The 19462-nt window shown below is 51.7% G+C and overlaps 1 protein-coding gene, 1 long non-coding RNA gene and 1 pseudogene across 5 annotated transcripts; all 3 read left to right on the top strand.

The window, feature by feature from the left end:
* The first annotated feature begins 1354 nt into the window (after positions 1-1354).
* Positions 1355-2753, top strand: LOC120709732 (annotated as a pseudogene).
* Positions 2754-7358: 4605 nt separating this feature from the next.
* Positions 7359-11800, top strand: LOC120706587. Of its 4 annotated transcripts, none has more exons than XR_005688366.1 (6): positions 7359-8101; positions 8186-8417; positions 8507-8710; positions 9558-9912; positions 10031-11462; positions 11574-11800. It is a non-coding gene; the product is annotated as an uncharacterized LOC120706587 (long non-coding RNA). The 4 variants fall into 4 exon arrangements; XR_005688367.1 differs by having other exon boundaries at positions 7363-8101; positions 10031-10155; positions 10346-11800; XR_005688368.1 differs by having other exon boundaries at positions 7363-8101; positions 10031-10155; positions 10465-11800.
* A 635-nt stretch (positions 11801-12435) lies between these two features.
* Positions 12436-13660, top strand: LOC120709733. The gene is made up of 2 exons (XM_039995393.1): positions 12436-13218; positions 13643-13660. Exons 1-2 carry the CDS (start codon positions 12436-12438, stop codon positions 13658-13660), a joined length of 801 nt encoding a protein of 266 aa, XP_039851327.1.
* The last annotated feature ends 5802 nt before the right edge of the window (positions 13661-19462 follow it).

Raw genomic sequence — 19462 nt, forward strand, 5'->3', positions numbered from 1 at the left:
GCTAACGGGTTGAAACGAAAAATAGGTGAACCCGACAACACACTTAGTGCAGGAAAGCTGACGGACAGCAGGCAGCCCGCTGGATGATGATGCAACAGTTAAAACCGGTGATTGATGGATACCGCAAATATCAATCGATTGACATCTAGACAGATCCGTCAAATTTTAGTAGCAAACCAAACAGGTCCTTAGTGTAAAAAAAATTGGCATGATCTAAAATTGTACAAGTCAAATAAATGTAATCCCCTCCTAAAATTGAAATACTTTTTATTCATCTTACCGCATACAAAAGGGAGGCCAAGGAACACAGTAGAAATACTCCTCAAGAAGAAAAACGAATCAAAATTACCATCACCACCCAACTCAACGGGTAAACATACTTGCATGCGCATGGCGCACCAACGCATATCGTTAGCGTCTAGTTTAATTGGCCGGAGATGCATGGAAGGGAAAGGTGATACTCTATCTATCTGGTCCAAGTTGAATGGATGCGGGTACTAGTAGTTGTTAAAACCAAATAACTGGTACCGAATCCAAACAAAATTCAGTCCACCGGAAATGATCGTCTTGGATAAGCGGAGCCGTATCCGGCCTGTAGTACCTTCATCTCGACATCAATCGATGGTGCTGGACTACATGCCATGTCCACTCGCCGTGTGACACTACGTTTCACTGTTTCAAAGAAAATTCCCTAGCTATTTGACACCACTAAAATGAACGTTTCCTTCCTTAACTCTCGTTTTCCCGAAATTCGTTATTTTTGTCAGCAAAATTTACTTTCATCCCTAAAATAACACTTCCATCAGTTTTAAGCATGCAGTACTGTACATGTTGTGCACTATTTTCGCACTTGCATTTCAGTTGACACATACATCAATACATCATGGAGACTGAGAACCAAGGAGCTGAACAAGCGTGACGCACGCGGGGGTGCCGAAGAGGTGGGCACCTCGGCGCGTGCGCGGCCAGGGGAGGGGACCCCACGGGCGCGGCGCCGGCCGAAATCATTCGACGGTTTCTCGCTCGGCCGCAGGCTCTGCGTCCGCGAGAGGAGCGCGCAAAAGACCACGACATGACGATGCTGCTGCAACCTCCGGGAAGCACACGATTGTTGCATCGCCAGACAAATCCTCTCCCTCCCTGGTAGGTCAGGTCCCGATCGAAAGGAATTCTGCTCGCGCCGGCTGGTGCAGGGGATGGGAACCAACATGTGTTTCACCTTTAAGAAATCCCCAGAAAAAGAAATCGTTATCCAAAAAAAAGAAATCCCCGGGAGGATAGGTAGTACTGCCACCACCATGAACTCGTCGGTAGCAAATACTAGCTGCTTCGGACGACAGGTGGCTCAGACGACATGGCTCTCTCGCTGCAGCTCGCGGCCGCCGCCCTTCTCCTCCTCCTCGCCGTCTTCATCCTGCTGCCGCTCTCCTACCTCCTCCATGCCGTCAAAAAGCCTGCCTCTGCAGCCTCTCCGCAGCGTCACGGTGGACGACCACGGAGGCCGCCGTCGCCGCCAGGCCTCCCGCTGCTCGGCCACCTCCACCTCCTCGGCTCGCTGCCGCACCGCGCCCAGGAGCGCCATGGCGCGGGCGCACGGGCCCGTCATGCTGCTCCGGCTCGGCCGCGTGCCCGCCGCCGTCGTGTCCTCCGCCGCGAGCGCCGAGGAGGTGATGCGGGCGCGCGACCTGGCCTTCGCAAGCCGCCCCAGGAGTGCCATGGCCGACCGCATCATGTACGGCCGCCGCGACGTCGCCTTCGCGCCCTACGGCGACTACTGGCGCCAGGTGCGGCGCATCTGCGTCGTGCACCTCCTCAGCGCGAGCCGCACCCGGCCGGTCCTTCCGCCGCGTCTGGGAGCAGGAAGCCGCTGCGCTGGTCGAGCGCGTCCGAGCCAAGGCCGGAGCTGGCGCGGCCACCGTCGGCCTGAGCGAGTTCTTCGCCGAGTACGCCAACACCGTCGTGTGTCGCGCCGCTTTCGGCGACGAGAGCGCTCGCGGCCTGTTCGATCCTGGTAGGCACCGAAATCAAGGAGGACGAACTTGATCTGAGGGCCAGTAGCTGATGATCAATCAATCTCTGTCGTCTTCGTGTACCGTTCGTGCACGGTCGCTGGCAGGACATGTACGCTGCAGGCACGGACACCACCGGCAAGGTGATGCAATGGGCCATGGCGGAGCTCGTGACCCACCCGGTCGCTACGCGCAAGCTCCAGGACGAGATCCGCGCGGCGGTCGGCTCCGCGTCCACCGGCGGCTGCGTCGTCGACGAGGGCCATGTCGCGCAGCTGCACTCCCTCAAGGCCGTGGTGAAGGTGACGCTCCGGCTGCACGCGCCGATCCCGCTGCTGGTGCCCCGGGAGCCGCCGGCGGACGCCGAGATCCTGGGCTACCACGTGCCGGCGCGCACGCGCGTGGTGGTGAACGCCTGGGCCGTCGGCCGGGACCCCGCGGCGTGGGAGGACGCCGAGGAGTTCGTGCCGGAGAGGTTCTCGGGCAGCGCCATAGACTTGAAGGGGCAGCACGGTGCCGTTCGGCGCCGGCAGGAGGGGGTGCCCCGGGGTCGGGTTCGCCGAGGCAAGTATCGGGATGGCGCTGGCGAGCTTGCTGTATCACTTCGATTGGGAGGCTGCCGAGGGGAAAGGATGCCGGACATGGGCATCGTCGCTGGACCTGGACATGAGCGAGATGAACGGGCTGTCTGTGCACATCAAGTCCGGCCTGCCGCTCGTTGCAAAGCCGTGGATCATCCCTTGATACATGAGTTTTATTTATTCAGGTTGTGTTGGCGTTGTAGTATTGTACATAGTACTACGCTGGGGGGCGCAGGGACGTACCGAACCTTGGTGCTCGCCGAGTCCGCCATGTCGCACAGGAGGAAGCCGCTCTCGAACATGACCCAGTAAAGGAACCGGTCGCCGAGAGGGATGATGGTGTCGGTGCCGCACCGCTGCCGGAGCCCGGAGCTGCTCGACGCCGCCTTTGTTATTGCCACCGTCCCTACTGGGGCGAGCCGCGGCGGAGCAGACAGAACTCAGCCGTGTCCCGCCGCGCGTCGAGGTCGAGCTCGACCAGCAGGACGTCGCCGTCGCCTCGCCGGAGAAGGGCTGTGGTCCCGCTGTGCACGATGGGGCGGATCGGGCGCGACACGTAGGGTGCGTAGACTTGCTCGGCCTTGGTGAGGAAGTCTCGATCGGCAGACTTGGTGAGGCAAGGCGGGGTGGAGGTGGAGGCGGGGACTGGCGGCGCGGCGTGTGTGCGTGTGTGTGGCCACCAGATCGAGCTCCCCTCTTCCCGTCTTAACTTTCTTCTTCCACTCCGGGGAACTCCACCGCCGACGACCTCGCCATCCGGCAAGCTTCTCCGCGTCACGGTGTGCGCGGTCGAATGCTGGGTCCCCCAGTGCCCTCCGTTTCCCCTCGCGTGGAGTGCTGCCTCCGGAAAATATGTTCATCAGAGCTCCAGCCGTCCAGCGAGATACTTCGGCAGTGAAATTCGCCGCCGTTGGTGACATTGGGCGGCCACGCCTTCTTTCAATCTCTTCCCTGGCGGCCTGGCCTGTTTGGATGCGACCCTGGACTAGGCAGCTGCTGCCAGCCAGCGATCCTAGTCCCAGCCTCCCAGGCCGACGAAATCGATCGACCGCCTGGATGCACTGCCTGGCATAGGCAGGTTTCCCAGGGCGCCATCCAAACATGCCCGACTCCGATCCGCCGCCCGAGTCCAAGTGCGAGCACCGCCTCACCATCCGGGCCGCCGCCTGCTGTTCATCCCCGACCGCCTCCCCGAGGACCAACCCCGCTCCGCCGGCGACATAATGGAGCTGCTCGAGTCCGTGCGCACAGCCGGCGCCGGGCGTACCAAGCCGTTTGCCACCGTGACGTGTGTCGTGGCCGATGGCCGATGGCATCATGCCGTTCGTCGTCGGCGTCGCCGAGAAGATGGGCGCGCGTCCCGGCGTTCCGCACGGACAAGGAGAGCACGGGAGCGCGGCCTCCTGGTGTACCTTCCGTGCCCAGGCTCCTGGAGCTCGGAGAGACCCCCGTCCCTTCCGACGAGCAGGTGCGCGGCGTCCCGGGGATGGAGGGGATCCTACGGCGGCGAGACCTCCCACACGTGTAGTGCCACAAGAGCGAAGTCCCCGACCCCGACCTCGTTCTGCTGTCAGACTATGGCATTGCCATTCAGTTTCGTCAGAACACGTTGATGGGTGGGAAGCAGCGGGTGGAAGTCGGCAGGAGAATGGGCGAGTTGGCTTCGACCCGGAATCGCCGCGTCCATGGAATGCCCGGCGGTGGCGCGCATGCCGCCGCGGATGCGCGGCCACGTCTTCGCTGTGAGCCCGCTCCACGCGATGCCCGCCGTGGCACAACGCGCGGGTCGGCGGCGCGAGGACGACGACGACGGCTGCGCGGCGTGGCTGGACGGACACGAGGACCTGTCCGTGTGTACATGAACCTAGGGAGAGGGAGGGAGAGCCTCACGGCCACGCCGCCGCTGGGTACGCTTTCCTGTGCGTGCTCCGCCCGGAAATGGTTCGCCAGACGTCCGAGGTCCTCGAGGAGGCGGGCGACGCGGTAGCCGGAGCCGGCGAGCGCCGAGCGGGCGGTGGGCGTTGGAGTGTGCGGTGCACCGGGACGTCCACTGCGTGCTTCGGCACCGCGCGGTGACCGGGGTGCTTCCTGGCGCGCCGGGTGAAACTAACTCGATGGTGGAGGGGTCGCCGTGGAGGGCGTGCCGGTGGCGTGGCAGACGGTGAGCCGCTTCGTGGGGGCTCCACTGATCACTGAGTACTAGCAAGTAGTGCCTGAGATTTTTCTGATCTTTAATTTTTTTGCGGGATTTTTTATCTTTAATTTCGATCGTGTCATGTTAGGCATGCATGCTTGTATTAATCTATGAAGATAATAGATTAATTCCACGGCCTCCAGCGTGGACAGCCATATCCTCACCTTCCCCATCGGCCGGGAGCGCAGCGCCCGCCGCGGCGGCGGAGTCCTTCCTGCCACGTGCCACCGTCTGACGGCTGCGCCAGCGGTGGGTCCTCGAACACGCCAACGCCCCACGGAGAGCACGGTGCGGGATCGTCCACCCGGCCACGTGTTCCAGCCTTCCAGGCCGGGTCGAAGCCGTCGGCGATGGACTTGGGGCAGTACTACATGGCGACGGTGTACGCGTCCGTGCAGCCCTTGCCGTCGGCGGCGCGCATGGGCAGGAGGCCCTTGCAGCCGACGATGCCCAGCTCAACCCAACGCCAAAGGGGCGGTGGCCGGAGCGGCCGTGCCAGCGGCCGCAAGTCGCTCCACGTCGCCACGGCTCGTCGGCGACGTACGTTGTAGGCTTGTAGCTGCCGTCGAGGCACACGACACTGGCGTCATGCGCGTCTTGCTTGAGCGCCAGGAAGCTAAGCCCAGCCCTCGAGCTTGAACCGCTGAGGCCTGTCCGTGTCCGGCGCGTCGGGTGGTGTGGGTGTCGACGCAGAGGCCGGCTTCCGAGGAAATGGCGATTGCCGATCAGCGGCGGACACGTCGGCGTCGGGCGCGAGCGGTTGCGATGCACCCGCGATGGCTCCGCGGCTCCGCGATTGGTGCTAACGACACGGGCTACTCTAACGTGGCCACTGGAGGTGTGGTTACTAGCGGGAGTCAGAGATGACATAGAAAAGTCAACAAGATGCTCCCCAGTGATCTCACTTCACTTCACACGTGCGGCTTGTGCAGGAGCGCAATTGACAACACGAATCTGCGACGCATCGGCCAAGATTCCCACGAATTCGACCGACTCGACGCGGCGACACGTTCCCAAGACGAACCCAACTATGGGCGCGTTCGTCGCGCTGCCGCCGCCGCCGCCGCCGCCCTCGGCGTGACGCTAACCCCTCGGTCTCGGTGTGGGGCGCGCTGCACCCGAGCTCGCGGAGCACGTCGACGTGGCCCGGCGCGGCCCCCGCGCGGAGAAGCGCGTGGTGCGCCGGCGCACCACGCGCGTGAGGTGCCCGGAGAACAGGTCGGAGGGAGCCGGCGGCTCCTTTAACCATTTATGTTTAAGCCCTCGTATATACTATAAATAGAGCCGCATTTCTATTATGGAATTGATGGTCATTCGAAATCAGAACCCTATTTGCAACAATTTTTCAATCTTTCAACGTCATCCCATTTTCTCCATATACTTCCTGAAAAAAAATGGTGGACATCCTTGAACCAGTCGGTTTCTTATTAGTAGTTGCAGCTTGTTCTGGCATATATTATATTGAAAAGGGCGCACTATTATTCCAAATTTGATAGAATTTAATTTGGTCGACCACATTTACGAGCTATTTCTTTTAGGCCCCACCGACACCCTAAGCTGTTACCGTCATGTATGTATGTCCCCTTATAATAATTACTAGACAATGCAATTATGCCCGGGCGTTGGTACGGATAAAATTGGTATACATATCAGATATGTATTGATGCCTATATACGTTAATTTGTAAGGATTACATGATCGAATATTGGATGGAGGGAGTTGGTCTCACTCCCATACATGATGAATTAAGGCTCACCTGTCAATAAAATGAAATTGATTAAATCAAAAATTTAGATAGAAATCTTACTCGTTTTAGAAATATAATATATATATATATAATATATATATTGTTATGGTATAATACACCTGTAATTGTTCTAGTTGCAATTGGATGAGTCCGAGTTGCAACCAAATCTGTCCGAGTTGCAACCAAATGTGTCCGAGTTGCAACCGGTTTGTGTCCAGTTGCAATTAGTTCCGTCTAGTTGCAGTTGGTCTATTCTTCTTGTTTCAATTGATGTAGTCTCTCAGTTGCAATTGCAGGGTATAAGTGCATTTTATACACAGAATGCACTTTGTTGCAACGTTCACTAACTAGACTTGCAACTAGATTGTAACTAGTTGAAACCAGTAGCAAATTGTGCAAAAACAAGGTTCTAAGTGGTCGTAACTAGTGCTAACTACGCTACACCCAAGTTGCAATTGTAATGTAGCTATGATAGCAACTCATAGTATCGTGATGTTGTAATTACATACTTGAAAAAAAAGGTTCATCAAATATAGTCTTCATATATCTCGTTTTGTTAAGCACATTTTTTCCAACAACCTGATGCAAATAAATCTGAAATCGGAGCTACGGTTTAAGAGATATTGTATTTTTTAATTCAAATCAATAAAAGATTCTCTGCATGCAGCTTTCTGGTGGGTGGCGGGATTAAGCTGTGGTTGGTTGGCGAGTGGGTGCACCTTATTGTATTTTAGTCTTGTCGTGTGTATATATATATATATTAGGTCCATTGGATACACGTATATGGAATAAGGTACCCGAGCCGACCCTACCCTCGGGCGCGCACGCGCAGTCCGGTCGTCCCCTACCGCGACGGTTTTCTGCGGCTCTCTCCTCTCCAAACAGTTCAGCTCCTTCCTCCCAATCGGTTTCACTTCCAGATGCCGACGCCGCACCTACGCCGCTCCCTCCTCTGCCGCACCCTCCCCTCGACGCCGCTCCCCCCTTCCGGCGCACCCTCCCCCGACGCCGCTCCCTCCTCCCGATGGTGCTCCCCTCCTGCGACGCAGCTCCCTCATCCCGACGGCCCCTCCATCCTCCCGACGCCGCTCCCATCCTCCCAATGCCGCTCCCCTCCTGTGACGCCGCTCTCCCATCCCTGCGCCGCCGTTCCCCGATCCCTCCTTCGCTCCACCATCCCGACAACCCTTGATCCTCCCGACGGTGCCCCAAAATTGTCCCCCCCCCCCAGCTCGCAATCCGTTTTCCGAACCCGCTTCGCCGTTCCTCACGTCGCCGATTCAGGGACTGGGACGCCCTGGTGCCGCCCGCCGCAAGCTACTGGCCAGCCCCTCCGTCGATCCCACGATTCAAGATTGTGGCCTCCTAGGTCATTAACCTCCGTCCAGATCTGCTTCGCCCGTTCCTAGCTCCCTCCGGGCTCCGGCCACCGCCCGTCCTTCTGTCGCCGCCGCCCCTCGCTTTTCTCCGTGCAAGTCAACGCCCAGCCAGATGCCGCAACAGCCCGCCGGCGCAAGGGGGCCGTCCGATTCGCCGTGCCCCGAAACAGCTTACGATGTTCTCCACTGTGGTTTGTCTTCCATTCACTGTTCCGTCTCCATCCGGCGTTACTGCCGCTGCACACACAAGTTGAGGTTAAGGATGGATATGGCAGGTGGGTCGCAAACAGAGGTGCCTGCGGCGTGATGACTAGGAATGCGGCCATAATGCGTCATGTTGAGGATTTTGGCAGAGGATGCCGGCTGGACCTCTCGCCTCTTTCTGGGCCAAGCCAGCATCGCTGTGAAGTCACTGTGACCTAAGGCAGCTGGGGTGATCCCCTGGAACTCACATCCCATGGAGAAGCAGTGATGAATGGACATGGCTAGTTATTGATGGAATTGCAGGTATTAGTAGGGAAATTCCCCTAATTAAATTGATTTTGCAATTGATTATAATGTTCTTGTGGATGATTAGTTGATTCCACCCCGTGTAGATCGGGTGTCTGGAGGTTGACTGGATCGACCCTAGTGCTGATGCCAATTTCCAATCAACGAGTTGTGGCAATGAGCATACTTGCAGCAACGTGCCATGGTGCCCCCAATCTCTGCTGCCTTCAACTCGAACAGGCCCTGCAGAGCATCTTCTGTCCAGGTGCTTGCCGCCAGGAGCCCATGACCATCATCTTGCGAAACATCAGGTGCTGGTTCATTTTCTTTTCCAACTATCGTCGGTTTGTTCTTCTGCTCTTGATTATTTTGTTTTCGCTATTGCATTAGATGGTTACTGCAAACTGCATTCTTCTTGATATTTATATGTTTTTAATTACTAGCTCAAGTTATGCAGTAAAGGCTAGATCAGAGCATCGATTCCATGATTTTTTTTACTGAACTACCTTGATTAGTTTTCTAAAATCTTTTCAGTATCTCTTATTAGATTGCACCTATTAGACTTTAGGCATAATGTAGTAGTAATATATCTATTGAACTATCTGTGGTTAGTTTTATGAAATCCTGCCAATATCTCTTCTTAGATTGCACCTATTAGACTTTAGGCATATTGTGGTACCACTTTATCTATATGTAGGTGTTGATATTTGAGATTTGAGGTTTCTGATTGTTACAGTATATGGTTGTCTTAGTACAAATTCTTGTGGAACAAATTGGTGCTCATATGTTCATAAATCCCACATCTGGTTGACTTTTTTTTTTTTGAGAACCACATCTGGTTGACTTTGGTGTCCATATGCATGCTTATGTATTCTGAAATTTCAGTATCTGATTATGCATGTCACTTTGGACCGGTTCAGTCTTTCTTTGAGCTATGAAGCTAGCTATCTTGTTAGCTGACTATTTACTGACAATAAGAGAACAAGCATGCTATCTTAGTTCAGTTCAGGCCCTCCTAGTAAAAAACAAAAATAGTTCGTGTAACTTTTTTATTCGTTGCCCATTTTACCTTTTGAACGATATTATTTTGAAGCTTTAGTCTTATGGCACTAGACTTCCTAGTAAGAAATAAAATAGTCCGCACCTTCTGTTTTGCAGGCATCACCCAGCTTGGGATTAGGTCGGTTTAGCTCCTCCCATTGCCGGTGCTCCTCCGGCGCTCCGTGATGCCGCTCCATCCTCCCATCGCTCCTAGGAGAGTACCTTCTGATGGTGCAGGATCATGCGATTAGATCCTAGAGAAGCAAGCGCAGCACCCTTATAACGAGTTTAAAATTATGTTTGATTCAAATTTCTTTTAGGGGTTCATGTCGCTGCGGGATTTCGATTCTTTTGTTCCATTGGTCAAGGGGTGTCGTGGCTGACTCCTGGTTCCTACTTCAAGGAGGTTCTGTTAGGGCTGCTACTGTGGTGGATGGATTGCTCGATTCATACGCCTCTCATATGAATTCAGGTGATAGTTTGCCTATTTTTTATCTTGTATATGTCTGAGTCTGGGTCATGCTTGCTATCGCCATGGAGTTTTATTAAGGAAACTTTTTTCGTTCTCTATTTTTCATATGGACGGATAGGTGCTGCTGCAATTGAGACCGAGTACATGTTGTATGGACGATTGAGCAACCACATTGCAATCCATTTCGGTCGATGGTGTCCCAATCCATGGGGATCCTGTCCATCCTGCATCAACAGACACAAGGTATTCAGGATCCCTCCAATCGTCATCAATTTTTTTATGAGTCATCTCATAGCCTGGACACCTCTGAAAACAACCATGGGCGTGGAATTGTAAGCTCGATGTGAGCAAAACTTCTGCAAGCTCCTCCTTAGTCACAAATAGTTTATGCTGATTAAAAAAATAAATCAGTAACTTAATTTATCCTGTGCAGCACACAATCAACTGAACAACCATGTGCAAGTGTTTTCTAGCATATGAATATGAACGAAGTTCATTTTTTCTTTTTTTTGCACTAGGTATTAATAATTCTGATTCCTGATGTATGATCAGGTCATACTGTTGGTTGTTGAAGGTGACATTGCGGTGAACTCTGTTCTGTCCACTGTGCCAGCTTGCTAGCTATGCTCTTTCAACCTGCGTCCACACTTTAGTCTAGTGATCATATTAGTTCTAATAGTTAAACTTGGTTTATTTGCTTTCTTTAAATTTTCAAGGACATTAAAATTGGATTCCTATTTGGTTCAAGAAGGTTCTCCGAAATAAATTCTACATTTTTTTGCTAGATAAAATAGTGGTGTTTACAATCGTGGCAGTCAATAAATGATACTATTCCAACCGTGCACGGTATTATTGAACAGCTATCCATATGCATGCTTATGTATTCTGAAATTTCAGTATCCAATTATGCATGCCACTTTGCTTGCTACAAGAACATTTATATATTGCTCAGATGCTTATCTTTGAATACGAACATCATTGTATCTTTTGTCAATTTGATGCACGCCTCATTATTGCAATTTTCTGCCATATCTTGTCAATTTGATAACTCACTGTCCAACATTTTGACCATGCACTAATGTCCAGCCCACTGCCTTATCTATGTTCGTGTAAACCCTAGCATGCAAGGTATGCATGAAGCCTCATCAGCCATGACACTATTTTTGGTTGGTAATCTGACATGTTCTGTATCTTTGGGTTGCTGTGAGATGGATTCCCCCCCCCCCCCCCCTTCAAAATGCACTCCTGTATCCATGAAAGCAAAGAATTCGAACCTAAAGCTGCTTGTTTCTTCCAATTCCAATTCGGGATGCTTGCTTCTTCACATCTTTAGTCTCATTTCAGGATGATTGCTGGTGGGGTCTCTATATCTTAATTGATATATATATGGAAAGAACAAGTTCTTTATTAATTAATTAGCTTAACCATGCGTATCAAGTGTGAACGACATTTTTTTCTTACACTTCTCCTGCTGATTTGGACTGAATAATTTGTTGACAAATTCCTAATCTGCAGCCAGTTCGTGCACCTGAGTGTATCCTGTCTATGAGGTTTGTTGCAACACAATTCGAATCTACTCCTTAATATTTGTTTTGCTCTTATATAATGTGTATAGGCTCTCTTTAACCTGCATATACTAATAATTCTTAGCTCTTATGCAGATTGCAATATGCATGCTGGTTACCTGCACGTGAGATGGTTAATTGGCATTTTCATATTTGTTTTGTGATAAGAGAACTAATTTGGGGCTAGTTTGCATAGAATTGAAATTTTTATGATCCCACATGGTTCAGCGACAAGTCTTTGATTGATAGAAAATGGTTACGGTCTTACTCAATGACCTGAACAATCATCCCAACTGGAATTAATATATTTTCCTTCTCTAGAATGAGAATATCAGTTTTGACAAAAAATATCGTGCCAACAAAAATTTGTACACCAGTTATTCAACCTAAACACAAACAGTGAATAATTCCTCAGAAAGTATTGGAATCGTCGTGTCCCTGCACTTGCACTGGCGTACAGATCTTAGCAGGCGATTCTTTTTCTCACGCACGAGAAGCAACGAGATGGACATGGACATGTGCATGTACCTGCGGGGGAAAACCGGACGCTAGCCTCTCGGCACGCGGACGTAATGGTTGGCTCGGGTAAGGGTATGGAATAGCTCTGTTCTTTCTATATATATATATATATATATATATATATATATATATATATATATATATATATATATATATATATATATATATATATATATATATATATATATATATATATATATATAGAAAAAAACTAATAATTGAACAATGCAACATGTGCTAGCTTCCAAATATATGCTCTAGGATAGAACTTTTCATACACATTGCCGGCGAGGCCTTCCTTTCCGTGGGTGCCCCAAAGTCCGGAACCGAACCGACTCCAACAATCCTATCCAGCCTATTTTACGCCCAGCAACGCACGGTCCGATCCAGCAGTGCATATCTTGTCCCAGTACCCATGCAACCCGACAGATCGTGCGACATGGCGGCGGCTCTGCCGGCGTTGACGGAGGAGCTCGTGGAAGAGATCCTCCTCCGCATCCCGCCGGACGAGCCGTCGCTCCTCATCCGTGCCGCCCTCGTCTGCAAGGATTGGCGCCGCATCCTCTCCGACGGCGGATTCCGCCGCCGCTACTGCCGGTTCCACCGATCGCCTCCCCTGCTGGGCTACATCAACAACCAATACTTCCGCACGGCCTTTGTCCCGACCACCAGCTTCTCCCCGACGCAGCTGCCTGCCGGCATCTACTCCTACCTGGCCGCCCTTGACTGCCGCCACGGCCGCGTGCTGATCCGCGCCACTAAATCTTGTTCCCCATCCGCAGGCTTGCTCATCGTCTGGGACCCCATCACCGGCGACCAGCAGCACCTGAGCTTGCCCGCTCACCCGCACCTTAACAACAGTAACCAGCTGCTGTGTTCTTTCACCGGGGCTGTGCTATGCGCCGTGGACGGCTGCGACCACCTCGACTGCCATGGCGGCCCGTTCCTCGTGGTCTTCGTGGGGACGCCGCCGCACCCTGCTGATGGCGCGGCTGGTGTTGTCACGCACGCGCGGGCGGCCGTGTACTCGTCGGAGACCGGAGCGTGGAGCGACGACCGGACCTCTAGCAGCGATGACAGTTACCACTACGTTAAAGCCACGAAACCTCTTCTTCTCGGCGACGCGCTCTACTTCACCCTTGTGTCGTCTAATGGTGTGATCAGGATCCTCAAGTACGACTTGGGTGGTCATGGGCTGTCCGTAGTCGATACACCGCCGCAAGTGTGTCGCAAGGTTGTTCCGACGGATGTGGATGGAGGGTTAGGGCTCGTCGAGTTTACCTACAAAAATTTCATCTACATGTGGTCACGGTCGTCACTGCAAGCTGATGATGCCGATGGTGGCATTGAAAGATGGGTGCGACACAATGTTGGGCACCTTGAGACGTTGATCCCGTGGCCCCCACATCATCGCTCAGTGTACCGACATCACCGATATGACTCGATTCACTTTGCAGAGGGAACAGATTTTATTTTCCTCAGCTTTGATAATTACATAGACACAGGAGTCTTCACACTCGATCTCAAGTCAAGGCAGCTGACAAGGGTTGCCGAAAGACCGGGCTGTGGCATCTTACCTTATATGAGCTTCTACACTCCAGGTCTTATTACTTGTGCCTTTCTTTAACTTCCACGCCTTATTACAGAGACAGCATATTTCGTGATCTGTTGTGATCTACATAAATTTATTCAAACATATGACATCATGTAATACTTGAGTTAATTAGTAGCTAGCATAAAATTGGAAGCTTGCAACATCTCATAAGAACCAATATAACTATATATATGTTTTTTTTCTAGGCTCAAATTGTCAACAACAATTCTTGATTTTTTTATTGGTAAAAAATATCTTGAAATGCGCTAGATCTATAGTAATTTAATGATATATTATCCTTTTACTCACTCCTTGTGCACAAATACCAAGCTTTTTCTTATAATCATCCATACGTACCCTCTTTAGTTCAAAGTTTTGTGACCCTTAGATACACCTCCAACCCTTTTTAGTTCAAAGTTTTGTTCTACTTTTTTAAAATTTGATTCCACTTTGAAGTAGTACAAAATTTTGAACTAAATAGGGTCGGAGGTGCACCTAATAAAGGACACCAATTTGCACCCCTACTATCTCGCGTATGTGCAAACATCTATTGATTGTAATTTTCTGTGTACGTTGCATCGTATCATCTTTGCAGATCTTGCTAAGGGCAAACTGTGTCACCGCGACAAAGATGCAATGGTCCATCATTCCATCAATCATAGTGGGAGTGCAGAAGGGAGACCACCAAGTCGGGAGTTCGACTCCCAATTCGCACAGAAAAAACTCTCGCTCGTCGCACGCTAAAGCACAGGACATGGTACGACCCATCTCACAGGGTCTTAGGGTTTAGCGCCGCTGTGTGTGTGTGGGGGGTGGGGGGGGGGGGGGGGGGGGGGGGTGGGGTTCAGGAGTTTTCTTGCACGGGTCCGGCAGGTCGAATTTTTGTGTGTGCTGATGTTGGTTTAGCTTCTTGATGATTAGAGTGTTTTATCTTGAGATATTTGGAGAGTTAAAGGAGTAGTTCATCATATGGTTAATTAATATATCTAGTTTTAAAGTCCTTTTTAAGTAAGAAAAGAATCGGTAATTGTGATAGTATTCTCTCTATTATTTTAATTAACCAGGCAGATTAAATATCGAACTGGCAGATATCATGATCAATTAGTATATTTCTTTCTTGCAATATTTTCATGATCCATATTAATTATATTTGTGCTTACGAATGCTCATTTGTGTGCATCAAGGCGTTCCATGTGTTCGCAACGAAACGATGGTGTGGGCTGGACTCAAATTGAGCATCCCAGTACTCGTGTTCCTTGTCACCGCGTCAGTAGCGCTGCTTCGCTGCCCAGTTCACCCTGGATCCTAATATAAATTAGGGAAAATTCGATTCATGCCACCACAACTCCGTGAAATTGGGTTTCACGTTGAAAATCATGCCACTCAATGGCATCGATTTCAACATGAAATCCAACTTCGTGAAATTGTAGTGGCATGGATCCAACTGACCCTATAAATTAAAGTGGTTGACGGCTGTGCGCATCGACAGGGCTGGAGACGTTCATCATGTTGCTGCACTACGCGGCGGCGGCGTATCCTCTATTTCCTCCTAGAGGTGCATAGCACGGCTCACTGATTCTTCGCAAGCTGAAGCATGGCAGTGGTAGGCAGCCACGTATATATAGCTACCATGGTTCCAACCATGGAGACAAGATGTTCCACTACTAGAGAAACCCCATCAGCGCCGGTTCGCAACGGGAACCAGCGCTGAGAATCATTTTCACCGCGGCTCGACTCACAAGTCGCCGGTGATAATATTTTCAAAATTATCACATTTTAAAAATCACAATAAAAAATTATTGCCCAAGTGGCTCCCTCTTCGAACTTTTACTATTTTTTTGCACTTGTTTGCAATATACTAGCAGAGTGCATGTGCGACACACATGTGTTTTTAATAAATGTAGCAAACAAGAATTTATACTAATAAAAGTTTAGTAAATATAAAAAATTATATATATTTATAGAAAAGATGTATATGGGGTAAGGATATATTTTTGATAACCTAACAAATAAGAGTTTAAGATTCAGTAACCAACAATTTAACTTCACACCATAAAAAATATTCACTCTACCACAATTATTTTATCAGCATCTAGCTTCCGGAAAACAAATTAAATAAGACCCCAAATTGAACTAAATTCTTACTACCCATCCACAACACCCTTCTTTTCTCGATCCGCATCAAAGGTCGACCGTGTTGTCGACAGAAATGACTATTATAGAATGAGGCAGAAATAACTTTTATGGAACATAATTCAACAAATACATATTAGCATGAACAACAAACTCTTTTTTATGCCTATAAGCCCTTGGGCAGTCATGTTCTACCGGCAAGAAGCCACCAACGCTCAGTCCTCCAAATCGTCGCCTATGACCTCCATGACATCCATGAGTGTCCCTGCAGCCGTCTCCACCCAACCCCTATCGCTCCTCCCTCTCCCTCTGTTACGGGAACTACCATGCCTATCACCACTGAAGCCAGCATCTCTCCATTATTATCAGGTTTCTTCTTGGGTCCATCGATGACGAAGTTGTAGCCACCAAGGATAGCTCCATTCAGTTTATATGCTTTGAGTCAAGAAATTTGGGCCCTTGAAATCCATGTGTCCTGCAATACCAAGCGAAACCTCGGTAATCCATATGGGCCAAGATATGTATCCTAGGCTGGTCCGCTCCATGGATGGTAATATATCCTTTATTCCTAAAAACTAATATTGCTCCTACTATTAATATTAGCAAACATACCATTTTTTTAGATTTATCAATGATTTGTAATATGCAAGTTTGAGAGGCAATACCTTTTATTTGGAAATGGCAACAATGCCTCCTAAATCCACGCATCGAACACACTACATGCGACATAGGGGGAGCTGCCTCTCTCGTCTCGTCGTCACTTGTGGTGACCACTGACCACTGCGCGCTTTGTTAAAGCTGCTCTGCTAGCCTGTGCAGCGTCGCGTCGGACGGAGCCACCCGTCCCTCCTCGACAGCGTTCCTGCATGCAGCCTTCATCTCCTTGGCCTTCTCCCTCGCCTTCCTCCCCTCCTCGCCGCCGCCCATCAGCTCCTTCACCGCTCGCTCCAGCTCCGTGGCCTCGACGAAGTTATCCCGATTCCTGTAAACCTTCATCGCCACGGCGACGCCCATGGCGGCCACCGGGGTGAATGCGTCCATGTGCTGCTCTCGGGGGTGGAGTTCCACCGGCCGTGAGTGACGAAACTCCGCACGGTGGCGTGGGCGAGGATGTCCCTCTATGGCGCCCACGTCGGCCACACCAGGCTTCTGTCCTTGGTCCTCTCGACGAATCCGTCGGGGAGCAGCTCAGCGAGGTTCGCGTCCGTTGGGTGCGGCGCGCCGGGCGCCGGCGTGCCGCGCAGGACCCAGAGGAAGCGGTGGCCGCTGCGCTCCAGGCCGCGGGCAATCTCGTACGCCTGCGGAGCAGAGAAGAAGCCTTGGCTGCCAAAGCAGAGGAGCGCCACAGAGGCTGGGTCCGTGCGTCGAGCCACCGCACGCACTCGTGCGGCTGCTTAGGAGGCGGCTCGAACGAGATCATGGGGCCAATCAGATACACCATCGGGGGATCGATGAACTCCGAGCGTGCACCGTCCGTAGGCGATGACAGTAATCACCCTCCGCTCGAGTAGCAATCACCGTCCTCGATTAAATTTTATAGTATGAACGCGAAGTTTTAATTCCAGGGTCTGGCTTTTGACATGGGGTCCACGTATAGGTCTAGCCACACTACTTTGCACAGAGCAGCTGCCAGTCATACTAAGTCATCTCCAACAAATTTCGGTCATTTTCGATAAAATTTTTATAGTGTGAACGCGAGATTTTAATTCCAGGGTCCGGTTGTTGACATAAGACTTACATGCAGGTCTAGCCACACTGCTTTGCACAGAGTAGCTGCCAGTCATACTGAGTCATTTCCAATGAATTTCGGTCAATTTCAATAAAACTTAATAGTGTGAACATGAGGTTTTAATTTCAGAGTTCAGCTCTACACAAAGAATCATTTCAACCCAACCCAACCCAACCCAACCCAACCCAACCCAATCCAACCCCTATTTACATAGAACCTGCTCTATCCCACCTCATTAACTAATATAACACATTTCAACACATCCAAATACACTCCACATCAAAATCCAATCCATTAAACCCATTTAAACCCACACCGTTTGCAGGGTGAGGCACCCACCGCCTGTGCCCTCCTCCACAGACCTGCCGCAGCAGTTAATGGGCCAAAATGGATTTTAAAAAGGAAAAAGTCCGTTTGAGCCCCTAAAGTTACGTGCGAATTTGAAAACCCCCCTCAACTTCAAAACCAGAAATGGATGGTCCCCAAACTTCTAAAACCGGGCAAATAACCCCCCCGAACTTCCGAAACCGGGCAAGTAACCCCCTTGGATGGTTTTCACGGTGATTTTCACTGACGTGGCAGGTGGGCCCCACATGTCAGCCTCTCTCTCTCCCCTTCCCCCCTCCCGGCAGCGCCGCCGGCTTCATCTCTGCTCCGGCCGGCCACCCCCACCTCTGCCGCTACCACCCGCCGCCGCCGACCACCGCCCGCTGCCGCCCATCGCTGCCGCTGCAACCCTCGCCGCCAGCCGCCACCCATCCCCACCAGGCGCTGGGCCGCCAAGCCACACCGCCTCGCATGCCGCCCTCGAGCTCCGGCCATGGTGGCGGTGGAACAGAGGTGAGCGCGCACAGCGGCAGGACAAGGGAGGGAGGCGCGGTCCCGCGGCTCGCGGCGGAGAGGGCAGGGTAGGGCGGCGCGGTCCCGTGGCACGCGCAGCGGAGGGGGCAGCGGAGGGCGGTGCCGTCCACGGCGGAGGAAGCAGGGACGGCGGCGCAGCCCTGCGGCTCGCGGCGGAGGGGGCAGGGGAGTGCGGCGCCCGTGACAAAGGGAGCAGAGGAGGACGGCGCGGCCCCGCAGCGCGCGCGGCGGAGGGAGCAGGGGAGGGCGGCGCCGCCCCGCGGCGCACGCGGTGGAGGGAGGCTTCGGCGGCTCACCAGAGCAGGAGAGAGGAGATGAGAGAGGAAGGACTGACTTGTAGGGCCTACCGCCATGTCAGCGAAACCACTGCGAAAACCATCTAGGGGGTTATTTGCCCGGTTTTGAAAGTTCGGGGACCATCCATTTTTTATTTTGGAGTTGAGGGGTTTTTTTCAAACTCGCACATAACTTCAGGAGGGTCAAACTGATTTTTTCCTTTTAAAAATAGATGATTTATTTATCTTCCAAGGGACACGTAGAAACCCCAACCTCGACCCCTTTGGCGTCGTTGCCCTTCTAGAGCTCGATGACCCTGCGCAGCACAGCAGCCACACCCGGCGGTGCCGACCCCGCAGGAGGTCTTCCACTCCGGCGAATTCCAGAGCCCACCATCATCTCCCTACCGCTGTCATCATCATTTCATCATGACAATGCCGCCACACGCCAGGCACTACAGGCCCGTCTACTTGACTGTTCTGAACCTGAGCTCTCAGAGGATGGAGTTCAAGTGTACAACACATAGTCAGAAAGTTCGTTCCCGGCGGATCGATGAGTTAACAAGGAACCCGATCTAGAAACATGGCACAGCACACCTTGCGAGAGGTGCTCTGCAAGAGTTGAGGGCTTACGTGGGCCATCTCGATCAAACGTATAAACATTAGCTCTGGCAGGCAGGATGAGCACGCAGTAGTTCACATTCAGCAGAATCCAGTTAGCAAAAAGAAGTAGGGCCAATTGAAAATGTACTCATCTACTTATATGATGAATCATCACCGTTCATTCCTTTATGCCTCCACGAAGAATCTTCATTGAAGATCCAAGTTGTGATGTGCGAATTTGTTTTCATATGCAGCAATTGGCTTGGCGTGA

This window comes from Panicum virgatum, chromosome 5K, assembly GCF_016808335.1.
Source record: "Panicum virgatum strain AP13 chromosome 5K, P.virgatum_v5, whole genome shotgun sequence".
Classification (NCBI taxonomy): Eukaryota; Viridiplantae; Streptophyta; class Magnoliopsida; order Poales; family Poaceae; genus Panicum; species Panicum virgatum.